Below are 18,680 nucleotides of genomic sequence, written 5' to 3'. Positions count from 1 at the left end.
CCACTGGATGCAGCGGTTGCTATTTTGCACTGCTGCAGGCCTGGGCACTGGGAAGCATAGGATTGGGCTGTGACTCTGGTAAATGGGCAATACACTATTGTTGTTTCAGTGAACAGATTTTTGAACAACTCATGCAACAGAACCCCAGGCTGCAGCTTAATCTGAAGGGAACCTTCAGAAGGGTTGCAGAAAATAATACAAATGTAGTCCAAGGAAGACTGACATAGGAAAGTATCACAAGACTTGCAGCAATCCTGTAAGACTTATTGAAATATTTTAAAGTTAAGTGCCTTGTTCAATGCTGTGCAGCCATTCAAAATTATGAAAACATTTGGATTCTAAATATTAGTTGCAGTTACATGGAAAAACAGTTTTCACAGGGTGGTTAAGAGCTACAGGTTGAGTATTCCTTATCTGAAAATCCAAAACTTTACCACCCCATGGAGGCTGGTCCCACCAGTAGCGTTCTGGGGAGGGGCAAAGCACAGAATTTTGCAGGGCACATCTACCTGCCCTGTAGGCTGCCTCTGGCCATTAGAGACATTCTAGATGATAAGGGGATGCCTCCTCACCACCTGGAATGGCACCAACAGCAAGGGGGACAGGTAGCTTACATGATACACCCTCAAAACTTAGCACTTTGCCCCCCTCTAGGAATGCTACTGGGTCCCACTGCAACACCCCAAGCCGAGTGGAGCTTGCTTTCCCGCTCCTAGCTGTGCGAAACAGCACCTCAGGATGCGACATCAGCCTAATGAAGGAACAGCAGGAAGGAAGGCATATGTTGCTGGGGGGGGGGATACTTGGCTACTTTCAGAAATCACATGAAGGCAGCCACAAAAGTGTATGGCGGAAAGCAAAGGTTTACACGCCTCAATGGTATTCCTTGGCAATAAGCATTGTGGACGTCAGTAGAGCTTATAAGAACATAACATAAGAATAGCCCCGCTAGATCAGGCCAAAGGCTCATCTAGTCCAGCTTCTTGTATCTCACAGTGGCACACCAAATGCCCCAGGGGAGCACACAAGACAACAAGAGACCTGCATTCTGGTGCCCTCCCCTGAATCTGGCATTCTGACACAGCCCATTTCTGAAGTCAGGAGGTTGCATGTATACATCATAGCTTGTAACGCTTGATGGATTTTTCCTCCAGAAATTTGTCCAATCCCTTTTAAAAGGCATCTAGGCCAGATGCCATCACCACATCCTTCCTTCCAAGGGAACCTTACACTAGTTTCCAAAAACCCAAAGATCTGAAATCTGACACATTTCTGGTCACAAGCATTTCAGATATACTCAACTTGTATAGATGAATTTTAATGAATTCTGTCACCGTGTTTTGGAAGTTGTGAATGAATTTTCCTTATGATGTTCTCAGTCAAGGATTATTCCTGTTAGCTGTAATGCTGAAAAGAAAATTTGTTCAGAACTCTGTAGAACAGCTGCATCGTTAACTATTCTAATAAACAGTGCATTTAATGACATCCATAGCAACTCACTGGCTACATCTATACTCCAAGTAATATGATCTGAGCAGGGAATACAGTATTTTGTTGAATCTGGCATTATAGTTTTGTTGACTCAACAGTGGTTTGATGTGGCTATTGCTTGACCTTACAAAAATGTTGTGTTTTCCTTTCTTGGTAATGGTGATGACTCTAATTTTCCTGCTGAGTAAAAGTAATGTATGAACAGCATCAGACTGCCTTAGACTTTGACAGATCTATTAAATGTGTCCATGGTTTACATACATGCAGTCATCACACTTGTGATTTTCGGTTAGAGAGTGTGAAATTACATGGATAAGTGGCATAAAAGATTTGCACATAAAATGTGACTATCTACATGATGAAGAGAAAATGGAACCTGTGTTTTAAAAGTAAGACTTACCTGTTTGTCTCTTAGGCATCTTTTTCAGACTTAAACCAGCAGAGATGGGAAATATGGTATGATGGGATTTCTTCTTTGCTGAGGTCATGTTGCTTTTGCTACCCTCCTGAAGCCTTTGGAATTATTGGATAGTAAATAGCATGAATGAATGAATTAAAGCCATTTACTTAATGCATTATGTCTGTGCAATGAGTTATTATCACTTTCTACATTGCCAGCATTGTGGCTACCAGTACCATGGGATGGGAGTCCCATAAGCTTCAATGCTTCCTTATGACCAGGAAATGTTCTTATTTCCTAGAACCTCCCTCTCACCTGAATTGCCTTTGTTCAGGTTCCCAGTGCCTCCTCCAAGGCATCTAGAGGTGAACACCTCTTGATTCCAGCATGTATACGTGTGCATGAACATTATGGCACCACATAATACATAATCTGCCATTTGAAGGCCTAAAGTTGGTGAGGTTCATTTTGAGCTGTTTAGAGTAGCACCCCACTTTTCTATGGCACTTATGCCTGAAGCAAAATGTGCAGACTAGTTGAACATCAAGCAGAATCTGAGCAAAGCCTCACCCCAACATTTCAATAACAATTCATTTCAACACTCATCATGTCAACTTTTCAGTAATATCAACAGTGGCACCAAGTACTCCAAGGGTGCAATCCTAACCCCTTATGTCAGTGCTTTTCAGCACTGGCATAGCGGTGCCAATGGGATGTGTGCTGCATCCTGCAGTTGGGTGTCAGTCATGGAGGTCTCCTCAAAGTAAGGGAATGTTTGTTCCCTTACCTCAGAGTTGCATTGCCCTTATGTCAGTGCTGGAAAGCACTGACATAAGGGGTTAGGATTGTGCCCTAAAATGACAACTGAAAAAAGTGCATAGATGTGAAGATGCAATGGGGCCAAAATTCCAAGATCTGAAACACAGCAGCAATAAATGAAAGTGCACAGGTATTTAAGAGCAATTCGTACCATCACTACCAATCAGCCAATATGGGCATTTTCAAATTCCAGCAACTGTCTCATTTGGGAAATTGACCTTATACCCAAGTTGCCTTTCCCATATATTCTACTTGCATGCTTTCAGCCTGCCCCCTTTGCCCCAGGGGCACAGGAGTCTCAACTCCTTCCTTTTTGAGAGTAAAAAGATGACACCTTTGCAGTGGCCTTCAATTAATGGTACCCATAGAAGAAACTTTCTTTGGTCTCTCAGGTCATATCACATCTTCCTCATTGGCCTGATTTTTCAGTTAGCATATTCATTCTTTCTTGTTCTGATGCTGGAGGTGGCAAAAGGAGACAGGGGCGGGGGCAAGGGGTTTGCCTTGTAAAGTCTGTCCTCCGTTAAGTGCTCTTGATGCTCTGGGTGATCCTATACTGCTCCCCTACAGGCTCCTTATGCACATTCTCACAGAGATGGGAAGAGCAAAACCAGACAGATGTAACTTGTTAAGTATGCTAGCTAGTTCATTACAGGACCACTGCCTTTTAAGTGTCTGTGTAAGCCATTTCTACCCAACATTGCATATACGCAACAGGGACCAAATGTGTGCACCTGTAGGCCAGGCAAAAACGAGATTTAAGCAAAAGAACAACCTGCTTCTTTGCTTTTAACTCATGTGTCCAGGCCCAAGTTGTAACTAAACTGATTCCTTCATGGTTGTCTAAATACAAGCCTAAGCCACATTTCATTATTTTGTGCGTGCGTGCGTGCGTGCGTGCGTGTGTGTGTGTGTGTGTGTGTGTGTGTGTGTGAGTGTTTCTGAAACAATACAAACATTTATTTGCGCAGGAACTAATTGAACAGCAGTGATCAAGCCAGCTTGAGCATCGGTTGTTCCACAACCTAATGCTAACATTTCCTTTGGGTAGCATAAGCAAGCGTCGGCAGCTTAAACCATTTCTGCCCAAGGTTGCATCTACGCAACAGCGGCCAAATGTGTACACCTGTGGGTCGGGCAAGAATGGGTTAATTCCTAGCAAAGTTCTGTTCCCTCTTCAGGAGATTTCAGTATTCCTGGCAAACACTTCATGTGATAGCGAGCCTGTTTTGATTAGCTCAGTGGGCGTTTGGCCACGGGCCTCTTTGCATTTTTAAAGCAAACTTTAGCACAAATAAATCTTTAAATATTTGAACAGCAAAATGTAATGCATATTTACTTAGAAGTAAGTCTCATGGTATTCAATGAAGCTTTTTCCCAGGTAGATTGCAGGCTGGCCGTGCAGTCCTAAAGTGCACTTGAGCTGGCATGACTGTCTCCGCACCAGCTCAGAGTGTTGCAAACATATCGTAAGGATGTTTGCAGCTCCTTGAGAACTGGCTGGGCAAGTGTGAAGACCTGGCATGCCAGCACTGCATCCCATCTCTGTACTAGCTGGCACAGATAAGATTGTGCTGGGTGGCACAGGGACTGGGAGAAAGTGGCAAGAGGGTGTTTTGGAGGTGGGGGGGCAGAACAGGGGAAGGTTCAGGCCTCAGAAGGGGGAGGGATTGGCAGTGGTGGTGCACGCTGCATCCTAACCCCCTTCCCTGGCTGGGCAGCCTGACGCACGTCTTCCTGGATTTGTGCCAGCTATATAGCTAGTGCAGATCCAAGAAGCCCCATGGGGAATACTGGGGTTTTACCTGCAGTAAGGGAAAATATATTCCCTTACCCTGAGGAGACCACTAGCTACCTCCTGAGTTGCACTGGATGCAGCGCAGACCCTGCTGCTCCAGGACTGCTTAGGATTGGGCTGTAAGTCACCACCATCAATGCCACTGTCCTTCTCCCATGAAATTACATTACTTGCTTTGCAGTGTCATGCTGGTTTCCCTGAGTCTGAGGTCTGATCCACAGACACAGAAAGGACTACCTTGGAACTGCATGACAAAGAGTTTCCCCAGAAGAAACTTTCACTTGTGAATGGAAAACTTGTTTACTGAAAGCTTTCTAGAAGAAAGATTCTAACCTCACCTTCCTGCATTGTAGTTGTTTGTATGAGTATACTTATATGTATATGAGGTGCAGTCAAATGCACAGTCCCCACCAGCATTCTGAAGTAATACAGTTCCAGGAGGACTGTACTGCATCCTTTTTTTTTTTTAATGTGTAGATTGAGATGAGCATGTTAGGGTATTGACTAGCCTCCAGGTGACTGGCATGGCAGTTGGAACCAAACCGGATTGGAGTTGGTAGCATATATGGAGCTATAGAAGGAGTCATTGATTGCCTATTGCTTACAGCCCTTTGAAATGTGATATGAGTTTCAGCTAGGGTAGGGGTCTCCAAACCACAACCTGGGGGCCACATGCGGCCCATGGCAAGCCTCTATTCAGCCCACGGCCAGCCTCTTGTCCCCTGAAAGCCTCTGGCCCACTTGGCCAAACATGAGTGGAATTGTGCTCTGGTTGCATCTGGAGGGTGTTCTAAGGGCCAGAGAGTTTGAAGGAATAAGCCCATTCATTCATTTATTCACTCATCTAATTTAATTCACTCATTTAATTTATTTCTCTCTAATTTATTTATATACATTTTATATTTAATTTTTTTTTCCAGCCCCCAACACCATGCCAGATATTTGATGCGGCCCTCTGGCCAAAAAGATTGGAGACCCCTGAGCTAGGGTAACCATAGAAAGAACCTCTTATTAGACAGTGGATCAGAAAATAAATATTTCATAATCAGTGCATTGGTAAAATGAGTAAACAGTTATTGATCAGTGATGCCATCCCCTATACCTGAGATTAGCCATTTTAAATATAGTTACCATTGTCGGAGCCATTAAACCATCAGCTGGAGGAAAAGGATCTAGTGTTTTAATGTTATATAATCCGTGGAATGTCATGAAGGCATTTTCTATAAGCAAATATACAAAACTTTCTTTGTTCCTTACTTTTAGTATCATTTTATGGTGAAAACTATGTACAGTCCAATATTGCTGAATCATCCTCAACAACATCACTGCAATTAAGTTTTCGAACCAGTAGACCAGATGGATTGCTCTTTCTTGCTGCAGGAAAAGAGAGTTATCTTCTTGTGGAATTACATTCTGGAAATGTACAGGTAAGATTATAATGCACATGATGCTGCCTTATACTGAGACAGATCAGATGTCAAACCAAACTGTGGTTTGTTGTGATGTCTGAGCCAGCACTATTGGAGAAACCATGCATTGTGACTGACAACCAAACTAAGATCTGAAATCATGGTTTGATGTTGGTTTACAAGCCACGGCTTGGTCAGTCTGTGATTTGGGATTACACCTGAACAGAAAGACCATGGCTGGGGGCATTACTACACCTTTGGGGGTTCAGAGTTACTTGGGGAAGGTGGAAGACAAGAGAACCTTAGAAACCTCAGAAACCTCAGAACCTCAGAAACATCTGGAATAGATATAATGACCTGAAATCTAAACTATGATTTGTGCAAACCATGGTTAGGTGTTATGTCTGAACAACCACACTGAGTGAACAGATGCCTGCCACCTCCCCTGCACTCTGCTGCCATGGGCAGAGCCTTACCTGTACCTTCTTCTCTGTGTTCCCAGTGTGCCCTGTGTTGCCTGCATTGAGTAAAGAGCCTGCACAGAGGAAACATAGAATACTCTAGATGTGATCCTGGCACACTTCAAATTTTCTGCTTTTATTCTAGAGTCCACATGGTAAAAAGAACCAGATAAGGGGAGTGGCAGAACTTGTGGGGGGGGGGGCTGTAGAATGATGTGCTGCCCAGCCCTGGATTACTCTACCTAGAGAGCCTGGAGTTGCTGTGGGAATAGGGAGAGAAGAAAAAAGACCTAAGTCTTTTATCTTATGGCAGTGGTATTCGCCCCAGCCTGTGGGTCCTGGCCTCTGCCCCCTTAAGGGGCGGGGGCAGCCAGCAGACAGGGGTAAGGCAGCGGGGGGGGGGGGCTGCAGGGGCTCTGGGGGGCTGCAGAGGCTTGGGTGCACTTGCCCAAGCCTCCTGCAGCCTCCCGGGGGGGCGAGGAGCCCTGCGCAACCTTTGGCAGGGCTCCCCAGGTCAGGAAAAGGGAAAGCGGAGCGATTGCACCCCGCTCTGCAGAACCAGAAGCGGAGCACGATCACTCCGCTTTCCCTTCTGATGGAGCTGCAGGGACTGGGATGCACCCTCCAGTCCCTGCAGCAGCCGTCCCTGTGTGCAGGGAGCCCTGCGCGAGTGCCTGCAGGGCTCCCCAGGTCAGAGAAACGGAGAGTGGGGCGATCGCACTCCACTTCCGCTTTTGCATAGGCAGAGCAGATCGTTTCACTCTCCCTTTCCCTGACCTGGGGCGCCCTGCAGGCGCTCGCGCAGGGCTCCCTGCACACAGGGACAGCTGCTGCAGGAACTGGAGGGTGCATCACAGTCCCTGCAGCCCCCTGAATGATGGGATCCTGGGGATCGCGTCACTGCCTTCCCCCTGCCCCTGCTGCTTCCGCCCTGCCCCCGCAAATACTTACTGCAGGTTTCAAACTCCTGGAGAGTTTGAAAACTGTAGTGTTATGGGATAAAAGGGAGGGAATAGGCAGGGCTGTGGGAATAGGGAGGGAAGATAAAAGACATGGTCTGCTGGGGAATTTCAGACAAGGACAGCCCTAGAGAGAAGGGAAAGGGAGCAAAGAAATTGGGTAGTTACTGGACTAAGAATCTTTCTCCAAGGAAGAAGGTGTGACTTTTAGTAACATGGCATAAAATCCTAGGATTTTAATGGAAGGAAAGGAGGGTCCACCGATATCCCCCTTCTAGGCCTCAACCCACCTTGCGGGGTCCACACAGACTTGCACCAGCCACATTGCTGGTTCAGGTCTGACTAGACCTGTGCTGGTGCTGGAAGCTTACCCCGGGTAAGGGAACAAATGTTCAGCTATCTAAAGGAGACCTCGAGAACTCTCCCCCCCCCGATGCAGTGCATGCTTAGCAACCTCAGTGGGGGAGGGGGCGCAGCTGAAAGATAGGAGCGGAACTTTACCATTATTACACTTACGTGAAGCTCTCTAGAATTTTTAGATGTTTACCCTTCTTCGGCAGATTGGTTGAAAATAATAATGCATTTTATTTTGCGCATGTAATTTATGGAGTTAATCCATTTGCTTCCTGGGATGACTGTATTTCTTTTTTTTCAGGTGAGAATCAATCTTGGAGAAGGCAAGCAAATCCTTCGTTCCCAGTGGAGCTCCCAGCTGAATGATTTAGCTGGGCACCTTGTGGAAATCCGACATGAAATTGATAATGTCACTCTGCTAATTGACAAACACTATCAAACTAGTACAAAAATACCAGGAGCTCTGTTTGAACTAAACAGCCAACTTGGGGTTTATGTTGGTGGAAGTAGCGACCTTAATGTGCCTTATCTTGATGGTGCACAGACTAATTTCCGAGGGTGTATTGATGATGTGATATTTAATAAGCATGACATCCTAGCATTCCTGAGCCCTTCCCCAAAATTTAAACATCTTCATGAAGTGTCGCTGACTTGCAGTGATGAATTTTTTGCAAGTGAAGATGAATCCATAAATTTTTTTAGCTCCAAGTCCTATGTTTCATTTCCTTCATGGAACATCCAGGAGGAAGGAGTCTTGGAGTACACAGTGCAAACCTCAGCTGGAAAAGGCTTGCTGCTTTACAGTTCTGGACAAGCAGGAGACTTTGTTGCAATGGATATCGAAAGTGGTTTCATTAAAATTCATATTGGAAAGGGGAGGAATAAAATTCTGCTGTCTTCTCTTAGCCAAGTCAATGATAACCAGTGGCAATCTATCAAAATAACATGTTCTGCAAAATATGTTGAACTCAAGCTAGGAAAAGAAACAGTGAAAAAATCACTGCCCCTACACAGCCAATGTCCCATTCTTAAGGGGCCTCTTTATATGGGTGGAGTAGCTGATACTATCCGGGCAGAAGTCCTGAAGCTAGGATTAGCCTCTGTTTCTGGGAGAAATGCCCAAGGAGGATCCTTCAGAGGTTGCTTGAGAGATGTGAAAATCAACTCCGAAAGGAAATCCTTGAAGGATGTTCTTGTGACAAAGGATATTTCAGTTGGATGCAAAATTGAGAGTGCCTTGAGTTCAAATTCTACCACAGTGCCCAAAAAACAACTTATGAAAAGAGCGGATTCCATTTCTGCTATTGGTCCTGTAGCCTCCAAACTTCATGGGAAAGAGAGCCATGACCATTTTTTGGTGGTAAACAACTTGATTGTTCCAGAAGGTGGGCGAGCTATGCTTGAATCTAGGCACATCAAAGTAAATGTGGAATTCAAGAAATTAGGGATTCGGCAGTCACAAATCCTTTTTAAAATTAATGACCAGCCTTTGTATGGCCATTTGAGGTTTGATGTTGAGCCAGAGCAGGAACAGTCTACATTTACCATGCTGGATTTGTGGCAAGGCAGAGTTCTGTACATCCATGATGGCTCCGAAGAAAGCTATGATTATTTCACATTCTCTGTTTCTACGAGCAGTAAAAGGGAGATGCCCTCCTATCTGCAAGGAAAGGAGGAATACATGTTCACCATTACAGTAAGACCAGTAAATGATGCCCCAGAACTTGTCCTTCCCAATGGAAACTTGTTCCTTTTGTTAGAACACTCAAAGAAATGCCTCAGTGTGGCTTCCGTAAATGTTTCAGACAGTGATACAAGTTCTACAGATCTCAGTGTTATGGTTCTTGGAAATCTGAACACAGATGCTGGATTTCTGGAAAACTCCAAAGCTCCTGGACAGGCGATTACTGCCTTTTCTTATGAGGACTTAAAAAATGGCAATGTTTTCTTTGTCCACACTGGAGTTAAGAACTCTAGAATTATTCTGCGAGCAAGTGACGGAGAGAAAGTCAGCAACACAGTAGTGCTGCGCATTATGGCTGTCCCCTTGGAGTATTCATTGGTCAACAACACAGGAGTCAATGTGCTACAAGGCAAGGCTGCTGTGATCACACTCAACCATTTGGCCATTGAAACAAATGCCATTCAACAAGGGTTGGAAATACGATATGAGATCACAGAGCCAGCCCGATATGGAGAAGTTCAAAGGCGACATGGTGGTGGTGAATGGAAAAAAACGAATTCTTTTTCTCAACGTTCCCTTGAACGTGGTCGTGTGAGATATGCTTGTACCTTCAAAGAGATGCAGCTGGATAATGTTCCAGAATATTTTAAATTCAAAGTTATCATTGGTAACAACACTAGTGAAGAGTTCCTGTTTCCAGTGGTGGTGAAATGGTTGACGTATAACTTAGTTAGACATGTGCCGTTAGTAATTGATAAAGCAAACCGAGAATACCTCAGGTCAGATAATCTTTGCGCTGTAATAGCAGAGGTAGAAGTTCCAGAAACTGATTTCCTTTACAAGCTCCTGTCCTTGCCTGACAAAGGAAATATTTTGCTCAACAACGTACCTCTGCAAGTAAATTCAACCTTCAGTCAGCAGAACATTTCTGATTATAAAGTAGAATATCAATTAATCAGAAGGCCTAATGAGGAATCTGATGACTCGTTTAGGTTTGTGATTTCTTCAAAATACGTGGTGTCAAATGTGTTTGATTTCAAAATCAGCATTAAAACAGACCCACGAAGCATTCTTTTGGCAAACAATGGCCTCACTGTTACTGAGGGTGAAGGGAAACTGATAACAAAATCAGAGTTATTTGCACAAACCCGTGACAATAAGACTTTCCAGTATAAAGTTGTGAAGAGTCCTCGTCATGGAAAGTTAACTCTAATTAATTTTTCAGATTCCTTGGAAAGTAATAATAACCTTAGTAGCTTCACAAATCAGGACATAATTGATAAACGTCTTATGTATGTACATGATGACTCTGAGACGCTGTACGATGACATTTATGTCATGGCAACTGCCATTGAATCCAAGGAATGGGTGAATTTTGGTACGGAAACGGATCCCCCTGAATCAGTGGAGATAAAGTTTAACATTTCTATCCAGTTGAAAAATGATGAGAAACCAGTGCGCATAATAGACAAGGTATTTCATGTTGTCAAGAACGGGCAGCGACTGTTGACCTTAGATGACCTTTGCTACCATGATCCTGATACTGATTTTGATGATGAGGAGTTGTTGTACACCAGGCGTGGTATTCCTAATGGAGATTTAGTTCTTGCCAATGAAACCTCTCGCAGAATTTATCAATTCAAGCAAGAGGACCTGGCACAGAAACGAGTCCTGTTCGTACACCGTGGGGCAGGCTATGGTCGCTTTGTGTTGTTTATAACTGATGGGAAGCATTATACATCGTCATTGCTGGAAGTGAGCGCTTCAGACCCCTACGTCCATCTAGCAAACAATACAGGTTTATTGATCCAGAAAGGAAGAGAGGGTATTATTACCACAGCTAACTTAAGTGCTTCCACAAACCAAGACATTAGAAGTCATCATGAAATTACGTTTGAGATGTTTTTATCTCCGAAGTTCGGCCAAGTCTTTGTAAATAATTTACCACAGAGCACTTTCACTCAGCATGATCTCAAAATGGGACATGTGACTTACAGGCATGACGATAGCAACAATTTGGCTGACATGTTTAACTTCACAATTTACGCTAAAGGTGTTCGGTTGGACGCTGAAATGAATATTCGTGTGTATTTGGAAGGTCATCAGCGCCCACCAGCAGTTGTACAGCACAGCAGCCTTTTGGTTGAAGAAGGAAAACCAGTTAAAATCAGTAAAGGAAAATTACTGGTAAGCCATTGTGTAGTGATTTGTACTTGAATGAGTTTTGTTTTCGTACTACAAACTCAATCTCGCCAAAGCCACATCTGACTTCAATGAGAAATGTATTATTATTTATTCAAGACCCATCCACTAAAATTAGTGGAACTGGTACGTGCAGAGCCTTCTAGAGCTGCTGCCGTGCGCAGTGCGCCATTCATAGCCGCACCCTGCCATGCGCAACAGTGGTCCAGCTTTTGCACCACAGCAAATGACTTTGTGCTGCCAGAACCCCAATGAGATTGGGGCTTAGTTAATCAAGGGCCCAATCCTCTCCAGCTTCCCAGTGCTAATGCAGCCGTGTCAATGGGATGTGTGCCTCATCCTGCAGTGGGCTGGGGGGCAGTCAAGGAGACCCCCTCAAGGGAACCAACCACTCTTTATTTCATGGCTGCATCATGGGTGCATCAGCGCTGGAAAGTTGGATAGGATTGGGCCCTAAATCTGTATATATTTACATATGATAAAAAACAATTGTTTTTAAGAAAGACACATACTAATTTGTTTTTAGATGGTGCATGTACTTATGTCACAGTGAGGGCCAAGTGGAAGAGATGTGCCTGCCATTTCTAATTTTTACAAGTACATATGTTAAAAATAATTTACAAGTATTTATTCTGAAAAATAATTCACATTTGAAAAAATGTTTTACTACTTTAAAAAAGTTTCTAATGATACAATAGGAGGCTGAGGATCCCATCCTTTCCAACTTTCCAGCACCAGTGCAGCTCTGAGGTAAGGCAACAAATGTTCTCTTTCCTAGAGGAGCCTTCCCTTCAGGTGCCTCCTCACCACAAGATGCAGCACTTGCCCCATTGGCACAGCTGCACCAGCACTGGAAAATTGGGTAGGATTGGGCCCTCTGTGTTGTCCTTATTAAGGATTGCATGTAAAAACATGTAAATAGAAAGATGATTGTATTTTTTAATAAACGGTATATATGTTTTTTAAGGTTGTACACGAAAACAATTTGCCGTCTGAGATACAGTTCAGAGTAAGGTCACCTCCAGTCTATGGATACATTCGTACATTTACATCAGAGGACAGTTACCTTGGTGTTGAAGAAAATCCCGTTTTGACCTTTACCCAGCAAGACATCAACGATGGCAGTATCCAGTATGTGCAGACTGTTTCCAACCAGCTACAAGACCAGTTTTCACTGGATGTGACTAATGGCATCCAGACAGTCAGTGGAATAGAAATTGCAGTAGACATCATCCCAAAGTTGATTCCAATAGAAGTACAGAACTTCACTGTTGCTGAAGGGGGTTTAAAAGCCCTGGAGGAAAATTATCTAAAAATTCCGAGCAGCCATTTTGCAGAGCTGAATTTTGAATTCAGTTTAATTGATCCACCAAAGCATGGACATATTGCAAACTCTAAGTTTCCTAGAGTGGCACTAATCAGATTTAGCAGAAAACAGGTAAGTTACTCTCAAATATAATTTTTTTTAAGCAATACAGAGTATTCTTTTAGCACAGTCCTGTGTATGTAAGAGCCATTAAATTCAGTGGGACTTAGTCCCACGGAAGTGTGTTCATAGGATTGCAGCCTTTGTATTTTGATAAAACCATTTTGCCTTCCACTGTTGGCTTGCCATATCCTGTCCAGTTCTGCTACACAATGCTGCAGTCTACCATCTCCCATCTGAACTCATGTGAAATGACCAACTCTCCCTCCATGGTTCTGCTTCCCTGGTCAGATCTTCTGCAAAGTCCCTAGTCCCCATCTCATGGGTTGGTGAGAAGGCAACACAGAACAAAGCTTTCTCCATCATGGTGCTCAGGCTTTGGAGCTCTCTGCCTTGGGAGGTCATAGAAGGCTTATCTAGCCCTGTGTTTCAATGCTTCCTAAAAACATTCCATGCTTAGGGGCTACTAGCCTAGGGATTTGAATCTTCTGCTCCTGCTTTCCTTAAGAGTTTTTGTTATACTGTACTTTTTAACATCTTACTATGTTCTGGTTAAAAAGTTCTGCATTACAATATTATTTTTTAATAAGAGGGCATCGTTCACTTGTTTCTCTACAAGCTAGTTAAGTAGAGCAACCAAACATAAAATCAATGTTAAAATAATGTATATATTAGCCCCTGACTAACTTGGCAAAGAAGCATCTTTTTAAGTGTTGGTTCTCTGTTATTTAGCAGGTCTATATTCATTCCAGCATATTGTCTTTTCTTGTGGCTGTTGCTGATGTTTCCTGGGATTGTTTTTTAGATTGTGAGCCCCTATTGGGACACAAAGAAGAGCATTTATATAATCTTCACATTAATAATGAATGCTGTGTTAAGGGTTTCTTCCTCAGGAGGAAGGAGTCCTTCTGCAGGATGAAGTTCCTTTCTCAGGAGGAAAAAAACTTAGGATACAACACAATAATTCTTTATTTAAAAAAAGGACCTAAATGGTATAAGATAAATGGTGTGAGATAAAATGAGAATTCTTGAGACTGAAGTGATTGAGTCCTTGCTGCTTAATATATTTCCTTTCTCTTTACAGGTGGATCAAGGAATAATCTCCTATATCCATGATGACAGTGAACATCTGCTTGACAATTTCACCATCATTGCAAACAGCACAGAACTGCGGAAACAGAGCCTGCCTCATGTAATATTTGTGACTATCACACCAGTAAATGATGAGGCTCCTGTTATAAGGAGAAACAAAATCCTCAGGGTAAGTCCTATGTAATTTTAAAGTTCACATTTCTCACTGGCTAACTGTGTTTTGGAAGAAATGTGTAGCCAGCATCATGGAGATACTGTGGTTGCCTTAAGTTTCTTAGAATTGTCTTACATGTATGCGATGTCACCTTGGACAACATCGCTGTCCCAGGGGAGTAGGGCCACGTCATAAGGGCAGGGATTTCTCATGCTAGTTGTCAAGTGCCTTCCATCATGCTCTCAAAGGAAAGAATTATGGAAGCTTGCATTGTTGCAGGGAGGGTTTCTTTACATCTAAGCTCCTCTTTACAGGTGGCTTATATATCAGTCGAAATATAGCTCAGGCAGGGCTCTGGTGCCTGGCTCTTGCTGATTTGCTGCCACCTCAGGAGGCATTCCCCCATCAAATCCCCTTTCCAGAGAAGCTCAAGGTTGATCTGCCCCTTAGGGGCAGCAATGTAGGTGGGTTTGGAGAGGTGGCTAGTTCAGCCTCAGGGGACACAAGGGGTTGTCCGGACAACCTTCCCAGGCCTCTGGGCAGATGGCAAGAACTTTCCTGCAGCCCTCCTGGGGTTGCTAACAGAAGCCCTGGGTTAACCCCCAACTTAGCCCTCCGAATCGAGGGCAGGACAGATCATGGTCAAGCTGCAATGCCTTTCCTGTTGGGGGGCTTGGAGGTGATCAGTGGTGCAGGTTAGCTCTCCCCACAACTCCGCTTGTAGATGGGCTTGTTTCTGGGGGCTGGGCCTTGCTTGGCCTGATTGGATGCTACTCCAGCCTCCTGGCCCTCCTTTTGTGGCCTAGCGCGGCCTTATCTTCTGGGTTCTCCCAGCTGCTGCCATGTTGGTTGAACCAAGCTTTCATGAGATTGCCCAAGATTCTTATTGGGGAGATCTTGCGAGACCCCGGCAAAACGCCAGAGGCCCTTGTGTCCTCCACAACAATGTATGAAAACAGTACCTGTCTATGGGGCTATCTACATTGTATGGAGATCATCTACACTGCAAATATGAATGTTCAGATTACTCTTGTATTGGTTTACAGGGCTTGAATTACCTTTGTATTATAGAGACATGGTATAGCATAGTGGCAAAGAGACTGAGTTATGAGTTAGTACTTTACCTGGTTTGAATCTTCTGCTATGAATACACCAGATGGGCTTAAGCAAGCCACTTCCTTTCAGCCCGCTGCAACATGGGGATAATAACATGTAGCAGGGTTGGTGCAAGGATTCCATCAACATAATGATCATGAAGCACTTTGCTACCACAGAAAGCAGAATTTGATCAGTAAATATTCCTTTCTTCCTGTCTTTCACTTCTGCTTATTTATCATAGTAGACTATACTGTGCAAAAAGGCTTGTGTCTCCTTTTTTAAAAAAAAGTCCTGACCATGTACCCGTTCTTAATGTGACTTCTCCAGCTATACATGACTCATCTCATCTTCACCAGTCACCTTCCTCTGCTGTTGGTGAACCACAGTCAACCATAACTTTCCTACATGTAAGACAGTCTCACAAGCAGTTCAGAACAATATTTTCAAGCACAATCTTAACCAACTTTCCAGTACCAAGGTAAGGGTAATGCAGGTAAGGGAACTAACATTCCCTTATCTTGAGGAGGCCTCCATGACTACTACCCAACTGCAGACTGTAGCATATGCCCCATTGGTGCAGCTGTGTCAGTGTGGGAAATTTGCTTAGGATTTGGGCCTGACAGCCCAATCCTATCCACACTTTCCTGGGAGTAAGCCCCATTGATTCTGATGCAACTTACTTCTGAGTAGACATGCATAGGATTGGGCTGTTAGTCTGCTCACAGCATGATCCTATATATGCTTATTAAGAAGTAAATACCACTACATTGAATTACTGTATTCCCAGGCGAGCATGCATAGGATTGCAGTTTCACTCTTACAAATAATTGCCTGCCCAACTGATCTTCCCATGTGAGCGGCTTAACCTCAGAAGATGGGGCTGTGAAACTGCAGCACATCCTGACCTTTGAGGATTCACTAAAGGTTTTCATACTATACCGTCTTGTAAATGAAAATGTTGCTTCTTGTGGTAGGATCATGAGCCAAACAGTTATTCCCCTTTCACATTTATATCAAAACAGTAATTGTATGTTCTTAGCATTTTTTAAAAATCCTTTCCATGCTTTTCAATGTGCTTTTTGATGTTCTGAAGAAACGACAACTGCTGGCCAATATATTTCTCAGAGATGCTACAGGTCAAGTAAAAAGCATAAAGCCCAATTCATAGAGCCATCAGTGAGTGGACCTCTGGGGGGGGGGGAATGGCTAATATAGGGGGTTTTGGATTAGTTGTCTGTTAAATATTTTCTCTTGAGGATTGACCTTTCCTATCCTGCTTGGTTTTAGGCAGCAAACATTCCAGTGTGCTTCTCTGCTGGCAGCATTTCTGAGCTTTAAGCAGAGATACAATACTATATAGCAGTATAACCACAAGGGGGCTGTATTTTCATTTTGGTGGAAGCATTCTCATTCATCAAAATTCGTGCAGATTATTGTAGTATTTAATTTGATAGCCCAACAGTGAGGCATAAAACATTTTGCATGTAACTCAGGCTGCAGTCTTAAAAGCATTCATGTGGAAGCAGATTTTAGTCAAAGCAAAGGATTTGCTTGAAGGTAATATGTTTAGAGTTTATACATTTGTAAGTTCATTGAATTGTGCATAATATCTTGAGGTCTGGATTTCCTTGAATGTGAACTGTCTTTTCTACAGTGAAATAATATGCAGTGTTTTTCCAATCCACATAAGCAAGTGGGAGGTGTTGACATTATGCAAAAATGCATATAATATTCAACAATATGTACTTGTGGAATATGAGATACAAAATTAGGATAAGAATCAAAAGGAAAAGGCACTGCATATGCATTGTTCACTCTATTCTTGAAATAGATCTTTAGTTTCCATCCCATTCATATGTAACAAAGGTGGATATAGGAAGTGGCATGTCTGAAAAGTACTTTCAGTATTTCAGAGGTGTCGAATCACTTCTGCTGACCTTCCAGATCTTCCTGTGGAAATGTAAGATCTGTTTATATTTGGCAAGGTTTTAGACTGTAATAATGTCACGCATGCACGTGTAATCTGATACATATATTTTTCCATAATTCCTTTAAAAGGTTGCTCACTGTCTCTGAAGTCCTGGAGACTGTAGTTTTAAGTAGTTAACTTTGACCTCAATCCTATGAACACTTACTTGGGAGGAAACCCCATTGCACTCAGTTTGGCTTACATCTGAGTAGATATGCATAGGCTTGAACTGAACGATAAAGCAATTGCAGTTGGTGACATAAATGAAATTGTTGACTGTTATTTCTCAAGTTTGTTTGTGAAATATATATCCCACCTTTCGCATGCTGAAGCAAATGCCTAACAGCCCAGTCCTGAGCTGCCCGGAGCGCCCAGGCTCTGCGGCACCGAGAAGGGCTGCCGCTGAATACTGCACCTCCCATGCTACCGCGGAAGGTGCCTCGGGAGAAGGGGACGTTCGTCTCCTTCTCCTGAGTAAGGTAAGCAACCCCGCAATGGGGCTACTCACTTTACTGCCGACCAAGGTAAAGGCGCTCGTGTAGGGCACACAACCCTGCACGAGCACCTTGGATCCTACAGAGCGCCGCAGATCCTCCTCCCTTCCTCCCCTCGACACACTTCCCTCTGCCCTCTCTCCACCCCCCGCTGGCCTCCCCCCCTTCCCGGAACACCTCCTCCCCACCCCTGTCCACGCCCACGCCCCCGCCTGCTGTTCTGCTGCTCTGCGGTCCAGGAGATTGCTGAGCTGCGGAAGCTGGGCGACTGCCCCATGCTAGCCCAGCACCGGCAGGAGCCCAGCGGTGAGTTCCGCAAACGTGCCTTACGGCATGTTTGCGACTGTGGTCGGCGGCACGCCTCCTTGCTGCTGACCACAGGATTGGACTCTAAGGCATACAAAGTTCCATAATAAATGTACAATGTATCACAACAGCTAAAAAGAAAAAAAAATCAAACAAAGCATTAGAAAATTAGTGTTAGCATTAAACATTATAACAAAGTAAAACCCAACACATATCATTGAGCCATTGGGGAGAACAAATTAGTCCAGGGAAATGTTCAAGTCACAGCAGTATTGCAGAGGCAAGTGTCAATCCATCAACCAAAAGTCAAACGAAACAGGTATGTTTTGAGCCCTCACCGAAAAGCGGGGTCTCTCAGATAGCCTGGATCCAAAACATGAAGGGCCTTAAAAGTTAATACCAGCACCGTGAATTTGAACCGGAAGCAAATGGATAGCCAGTGTAGCTGCTGAAGCAAGTTGTTTGGCAGAGTCATATCATCTAGCGCCGTAATCACCCAGGCCGCCACATTGTGCACTAATTGCAGCTTCTGAATTATCTTAGAGCAGGGGTGCCCAAACCCCA

At 43.9% G+C, this 18,680-nt stretch overlaps 1 protein-coding gene across 1 annotated transcript in view; it reads left to right on the top strand.

Moving 5' to 3' along the window:
* LOC136639256 (chondroitin sulfate proteoglycan 4-like) overlaps nt 1-18,680 on the top strand; it is a 45,966-nt gene that overhangs the window by 2,698 nt on the left and 24,588 nt on the right. The window contains exons 2-5 of the mRNA XM_066613284.1: nt 5,772-5,935; nt 7,993-11,562; nt 12,545-13,015; nt 14,088-14,264. Of these exons, the coding sequence (XP_066469381.1) occupies nt 5,772-5,935; nt 7,993-11,562; nt 12,545-13,015; nt 14,088-14,264 (4,382 nt within the window). The remainder of the gene's footprint in view (nt 1-5,771; nt 5,936-7,992; nt 11,563-12,544; nt 13,016-14,087; nt 14,265-18,680) is intronic.

This window comes from Tiliqua scincoides, chromosome 2 (assembly GCF_035046505.1).
Source record: "Tiliqua scincoides isolate rTilSci1 chromosome 2, rTilSci1.hap2, whole genome shotgun sequence".
Taxonomy (NCBI): Eukaryota; Metazoa; Chordata; class Lepidosauria; order Squamata; family Scincidae; genus Tiliqua; species Tiliqua scincoides.
Note: the sequence above shows the minus strand (reverse complement) of the source record. Positions and strands in the feature narration are given on the sequence as shown.